Source organism: Halyomorpha halys, unplaced genomic scaffold (assembly GCF_000696795.3).
Source record: "Halyomorpha halys isolate HHAL.00 unplaced genomic scaffold, Hhal_1.1 Scaffold688.1, whole genome shotgun sequence".
In the NCBI taxonomy this organism is placed as follows: Eukaryota; Metazoa; Arthropoda; class Insecta; order Hemiptera; family Pentatomidae; genus Halyomorpha; species Halyomorpha halys.
The window spans coordinates 124,561-132,020 of record NW_027113542.1 but is presented as its reverse complement, the minus strand read 5'-3'; the positions used below and the strand labels follow the sequence as shown (position 1 = coordinate 132,020).

At 32.9% G+C, this 7,460-nt stretch overlaps 1 protein-coding gene across 1 annotated transcript in view; it reads right to left on the bottom strand.

Annotated features, from left to right (window-relative positions):
• Window positions 1-3,370, bottom strand: part of LOC136795070 (homeobox protein SIX2-like) — a gene marked incomplete at its 5' end in the record, with an annotated part of 11,173 nt that extends 7,803 nt beyond the window's left edge. The window contains 1 exon segment of the mRNA XM_067050974.1: window positions 3,241-3,370. Coding sequence (XP_066907075.1) covers window positions 3,241-3,370 — 130 coding nt within the window.
• Between the last annotated feature and the right edge of the window lie 4,090 nt (window positions 3,371-7,460).

The following is a 7,460-nucleotide window of genomic DNA, read 5'->3' as shown; positions in this document are numbered from 1 at the left end:
TGTTTTATTTTTTTTCTTATTAGGTGAAGTTCCCGCGGATCCGGGGGCGATGTTTCGGTTTCTCTTTTGGAGCGTCCTTCTTTTTAGATATTGTGAGTCTGTTTCGCTTATTTCTGATATGGCTGTCTCATCTTCAGAATTTTCGCGGGACGTATTCCTTTCTAGTTCCATATTATCAAAGAAATTTAAATCTTAAATTTATAAAGCTATTGAAAAATCAGAAATGTAAATTGAATTTTAATAAAAAAAATAGTTTAATAAAAAATTTAATGCTTCAGCTTGGAAAGTCTATTTGAAAGCACAATTGTACATACATCTCTTCTTGCCATTCTCCTTAATTCTACTGGGGTTGTATTACAGGATCTTCCGTTACAACATCAAATATTTCTTTGGATTCTTACCCAAGGCTGCTGCCAGATGCATTCCAAAAAGCAACTTTAAAAACTCGAAAATGAAGTTATTTCATACTTCTTGGTTTTTGACTCATATGAAACTAGGGCTGGTACAAACACAAAAGAAACCTGTCTGCCAAGCTAGTGCTGAGTAAACTAATCCTAGTTTCGTATGAGTCATAAACCAAGAGGTATGAAATAACTGCATTTTTGAGTTTTTAAAGATGCTTTTTTGGAATGCGTCTGCACAACACGCGGCACAGCACTAGCTTGGCACACAGCTTTCTTTTGAAGTTTGAAATAACTGCATTTTTGTGTCTTTGTTACGTTATGGAAAGGCCACCATTTTAAACTCCCCTGCATAGGATTGGCAGGCTCGTCAACTTTGACTCCCAAATGTATGTAGTTTATGTTGATGAATTTGAAATTTTTTTTTCAAATAAAAGAAATAACTGCCTTTCTTTTTCACAGAGGTGAGTTTGATATATTGGATTGTTTATAATATTTAAATGAAATACTCGACTAATTTACCCCTCTCATCCAAGTGGTCACTACCCGAAATAAAGTTATGAGAATTATAATCTCCAGCGAAAATTACTGGTAGGGGCAATGAATGTAACAAGTCCTTCAATTGTTGAACTGTGAATAATCGACCAGGAGGGAGGTATAGAGAGCATAATGTGAACGGGCGAGGTTGTGATAAAATTATTACTCCTACTCCTTGCAAATTAGAGGTAATATGTAAGTCATTAAAGGAATATGCTCTTTCACTAAAACTCTCACCTCACCACGCAAGTAATGCGACCATCTTTATAATCTTTCCTCCTAATAGTATATCCCCGAAATTCAATTGTGAAATTGCTATTTGTGTTAGAGTTAAAATTATAAACCATATAATAGTAGTGAAAATAAAATAAAACGATTAACAGCCATACAGATAAATAACAAATTACCATTAACAGAGACAAATGCAAAAGTAAATAGTCAATTATTATAAGAATTATGATACTGAAAAACATAGGATAAAGATAAAGACAAAATATATTATTGGGCATATTGATATAATTATGATTATTAGAACAAATATCCAATGGCAGTAAGTACAAGTGGAATAGACATTTAATTTTATTGCCAACTTTTTTTTTTTTAGTCTTGTCAATACTACATCTTTTTTATTTTTCGAGGAAGAAGACTCTTGACACTAAAAGAAGAGTTTTGAGACACTGGCCTGTTTTTATTTCAATTATTTTCTAAATTAGTAAAACTTAATGCAACTGTGGAATGAATTTTATTTTCATTTGTTACTTTTTAGGGGTTGGGAATATTAGTTTTATTTCATAGTTGTTCACTATTGTTTGGTGAAGTTACTAGTGATTCCTCGCTGCAGTTAATGTTGGCATCTGTGTTACTGTTCACCAAGTTGAATTCTAAGGTACTTATATTTTTAACATAAAATTTCGACAGTATTGGCCAACTTAGCTACCTGCTCTAGCATAGCCTCAGTTATAGACTTTTCCTGTGGCGATGGAGGGGGAGGAGCCGACACAACATCCACGTGAGTTCTGGTCCTACCATTTTCTGTCTCTTGCTTTTTAATAATTGCTTCACTAATAATTGCGTGGATGATATGACACTTTATCCTGTACTCAGATTTTTTAAATTTTCTTTTCCCTTTCATATACTGAACATTTACTACTAAAAACTGGATGATCATCGTGACAGTATAAGCATTTGGGGGAATTATTACAAGTTTCACTACTGTGTTTATTTTCTCAAAATTTACCACAGTTTTTTATTTGGCAATTTGTACTAGTATGTCTGTACTTATAACATGAATAACAAAGAAGAGGTTTGGGCTCATAAGGTCTGATTATAATGGACAGAAAATTTAAGATTACTTTTTCTGGTAGGTTACACTTCTCGTAAGTTAAAATCAGTAAAAGGTGTAGTATTCTTTTCATTATTAATGTTTTTATAAATCCTTTCAACATTAACAATACCCTGATTTTCAAGTTCTGAAACCAATTCATCCTCTGTATAATTCAGCAACTCCGGGACGTAAGAAACCCCATGTGAAAAATTCAATGTTTTATGTAGTTCAAATAATATGGGAATATTTTGGAACGTTTTGATATTACTCAAATTGACAATATCTTTTTTATTACACACCATTAATGATATAGTACCATTTTTAAAAATTTTTACATTCACTTGTGGACAGTAACTTTTTATGAACCGACATACGCTAAACGGGCTGAAATTTTCATTGTACGAATTTGTATCTTAGCGCATGAAAATATACTCCTTGGACCTTGTACCTTTTAATTTAAACATGTCCCGCGTGTCAGGCGGTTTAGGTTGTAAGGGTGTCGCGATGTGCAATAACAATAACAAAATAATATAATACATAAAGAGAAAAAATGATAGTTATATAAATAAGCAAGGAAAACTAGTCAATTTAAAATAATAAAAAAAAAAAAAAGAGTAATTTATACAATTATGAAAGAAATAGGTAATTTCTGTCAAAACTTAATTCCGGGAACCGCTGTTAAGATTGACATAAGGCACTATTGTTTCACAGATCAAACGAACGGCACCGACTGATGTGTTACTTCTTCGAAATCTGGAAGATAACCTCACCAAGCTATGTCGATAACCTTCGTCGTGTCAGGTCTGATAGGAAATATTGAAGTTGAGAGGGCACCGACTCAAGCTGAGTAAATACAAACGCACATCAAAGGAAAACACCGCTCACCGACCTTCATCTTAGGCTGCTGGGAAACGACTAATTTACTCATCTTTAAGATAGGGGGAGCTTTATTCAATAGTTAGTAGGTTATAAACTTACGTGACTTGGAGGTAAAGCTGTCCTGTGAGGTAAATCTGATGTGTCCAAGGATTCGCAAGAACTGGAATCTAACGCTGAGGTCCCAGCACTTACGACTTTATTGTTCACTGCAGTGGGAGGAGGACTGCCTCTGAAAATTTAAAATAAAGTCAAGAGGAACAACAAAGTATAAATACATACAGCATAAATCTTATGTTGTCTTATTGATATAAGTATTATAAAACCCCCAAAAACCTGTAGCCAGTATATACCAGTATAACAGTTATACATGAGTTGATCATTGAAATTCAAAGTATTTAATTTGTATTAATATAAAAATATTTCGAGGGAATTTTAAAAGATATTGTCTAAAAGTAAAAGAGGAGAAATTGTAAAAGTAGGCAGGGATTGTATAAATATTTTAAAACTATTTTGGGCTAACGTTTTGGTCTGAATTTCAGGTCTCCGTCAAGGATAAAAACAAAAAGTGAAATAATAACCATAATATGAAAAAAACAATTATGTAAATTTATATATCAAACTAACTAAGAAACATTATAACGAAAAATTTAGTCGATTGGTGATGATACAAAAGAAAAAATATAATATTGTAATAGTAAGAAATATAAATGACAAATATTAAAAAAATCGAAAAAAAAAATCAGACATTGCTCATGTAAATAATGAAAGGTGTAAAATAAAATGGGAAAAATATAACAAATATTGAAAATATTAAAAATCAAATAATGGTGCTCTTTGCAAATGATGACAACATTGAACTTAACATAATGAAATTTGAGACAGAAAACGATAATACAGATGAGTATAGTAAAACAGACTGTAAGGAAAAGTGAATAGGGAATTAATAAAATTTCGCTTTGAGATTTCTTTTAGAGGTCATCCGCGTTGCTCATTATCAACTGGCGAGCGACTGCACAACACTGGGATATGAGTAATAGCTGTAGTAGTCTTTTTATCAAGTAAGCCCACTTTCAAGCTCAACTTCGTAATTTGGCACTTGAAAGTTGTATGCAAAACTTGCAAACCCATTCCAGTTTTTGTTTCAGTTGAAGCTGTTTCTGAATATTCAATATTTATTAATGTGATAAACTTTTATATGGTTTTGGCATATTATCGAAGAGTAATCTAGAATATCTCGATAGTAACAAGTAGAATCCTGTTTTTGTAAGTATATGGTAATAAATACTTTGCATACTTATTCTCTTTAGACTTTTATGTTAGTTGTAGAGAAAATGGTTCACTTATCATTATTAAAAATAGTACTGGTATGTTATAGTTTGAAAATAAAATCTTTTTTAGAATGAGATCCTCATTTTTGAGAGAAATATACTTCAAGGAATATTTTATTTCAATCAAGGTTGGTGACTACTGGAGAAGACGGAAAATATTTGGGGAAGCTAATATCACCAGGCTTATAGGACGCTTCGCTGGCCTGAGCACGTTGCCCGAATGAATATGGATGACATCCCAAAACGAATACTAAAACGAAATATCTAACAAGCTAGAGGTAGAGGACGGTCAAAACTCTGGGAGGACTGCGTGATGTGGGATACCAGAAAAGTGACGAAACTAAGAACATGGTGAGTGGCGGTACAGTACTGAAACACGTGGTGAAAACTTAGCGAGGAAGACCCACTTCGAATGTAGCACCTAAGAAGTAGAAGAAGAAAAAGAAGAAGGAGAAGAAGAAGAAGAAGAAGAATAAGAAGAAGGAGGAGGAGGAGGAGGAGAAGAAGAAGAGGAAGGAAAGGGAGGAGAAGGAGGTGAAGGAGAAGAAGAAGGAGTAGAGTAACAAAAAGTGAATTGATTTTCTTAAACAAAAGCATAAAAATTCACTATGTTGATATCACGAGGGGATTTACAAACTCGGCAATATTTGAATTTCGTTAAAATAAATATTGAATCGTAGACTTAAATTGTGGGTTAAATAAATAAAATATGAACAAAATTTAAACAAAAGTTTCCCTTAATTATCTCGAATGTTACCGCCGGTTCAAGCACATGTTTAAAGTGGGAAAATGGGAAGACACAAGTCAAGCTCGTAGTCTCTAGTTTTCCCCATCACTTGGTATCAAAAGAATGGAAAGTGAGAAAGCGGGAAGACATAAGACAAATTCATAGTTTCTAGTTTTCCCTATCTTTCGGTATCATCAGGGTGGAAAATGCGTGAGGGAGAAGACACAAGACAAGCTTGTAGTCTCTACTAGGGATGCTACATCGATAAAAAACATCGATGTTCAATACTGATACATCGATGTTAAAAAAACATCGACAAAAAACATCGATGTTTTTCAACATCGATGTTTTTTTTTAACATTTCTGTAACACAAGACTGTTCTAAAGACTACGCATGCTCCGGCCAGTCAGAAGTGCTTTTTCAATCAATCAATAGCACATGAAATCCAAAAAACCTCAATGTTTTAAAATATAGTAACTTACAATACATTACCCAAAAATATCGATGTTTTTGAACAACTATTTCAGAAACATAAGGTCAATTCCAACGATCACGCATTCTACGGCCGGTCAGAAGTAGGTTTTGGAACTAAGAATCCGACATCGACAACAAAAAACATTGATATTTTTAAAATATCATTGCTTACAATACATTACCCAAAATACATCCATGTTTTTGAATATCCATTTGAAGAACATTAGAATTTTCCATCTGTTCCATCGATCACGCATTCTACAGCCTGTCAGAAGTGGTTTTTGAAACTATGAATCCGACATCGACTACAAAATTGAGTAATGTATTATAACCAACGATATTTTAAAACATCTATGTTTTTTGTAGTCGATGTTGGATTTTTTGTTTCAAAAAGCACTTCTTTCAGGCCATAGGACGCAGGATCGTTGGAACAGACCTTATGTTTCTGAAATAGTTGTTAAAAACATCGATGTATTTTGAGTAATGTATTGTAACCAATGATATTTTAAAACATCGATGATTTTTGTAGTCGATATAGGATTCTTAGTTTCAAAAACCACTTCCGACTGGCCGGACTATACGTCGTCGTTGGAACAGACCTTATGTTTCCGAAATTGTTGTTCAAAAACATCGATGTATTTTGAGTTATGTATTGTAAGGAACGATATTTTATAACATCGATGTTTTTGAGTAATAAATTGTAAGTAACGATATTTTAAACTATCGATGATTTTTGTAGTCGATGTAGGATTCTTGGTTTCAAAAACCTCTTCTGAAAGGACGTATAATGCGTGATCGTTGGAACAGACCTTATGTTTCTGAAATAGTTGTTCAAAAACATCGATGTATTTTGAGTAATGTATTGTAAGCAACGATATTTTAAAACATCGATGTTTTTTGTAGTCGTTGTCGGATTCTTTGTTTCTAAAAGCACTTCTTACAGGCCTTAGGACGCGGGATCGTTGGAACAGACCTTATGTTATTCAAATGGATGTTCAAAAACATTGATGTTTTTTGGGTAATGTATTGTGAGTAACGATATTTTAAAACATCGATGTTTTTTCGGTAATGTATTGTAAGCAACGATATTTTAAAAACATCGATGTTTTTTTTAGTCGACGTCGTGTCTTTGTTTAAAAAAACACTTCTGACAGGGCGTAGAATGCGGGATTGTTGTAACAGACCTTATGTTATTCAAATTGATGTTCAAAAACATCGATGTTTTTTGGGTAATGTATTGTAAGTAACGATGTTCAAAAACATCGATGTTTTTTGGGTAATGTAGTGTGGGTAACGATATTTTAAAACATCGATGTTTTTTCGGTAATGCATTGTAAGCAGCGATATTTTAAAAACATCGATGTTTTTTGTAGTTGATATAGGATTCTTAGTTTCAAAAACCACTTCTGACAGGCCTTAGAATACGGGATCGTTGGAACATACCTTATGTTTTTGTAATAGTTGTTCAAAAACATCGATGTATTCTGGGTAATGTATTGTAAGCAACATTATTTTAATTGATAATAAATAATAAAATAACATAGATGTTATTTTATCAATGATGCATTCTTTTTTGCAAAAACCACTTCCGACTGGCCGGACTATACGTCGTCGTTGTAACAGACCTTGAGTTACTGAAATGGTTGTTCAAAAACATCGATGTATTTTTGGCAAAGATTTGTATGCAATGATATTTTAATATTGAGCAAAGATATTTTAAAACATCGTTGTTTTTCTAGTCGTAATTTATCTCTATCATGTCGTTAGCGTTAAGGTTGGAGGTACTTTA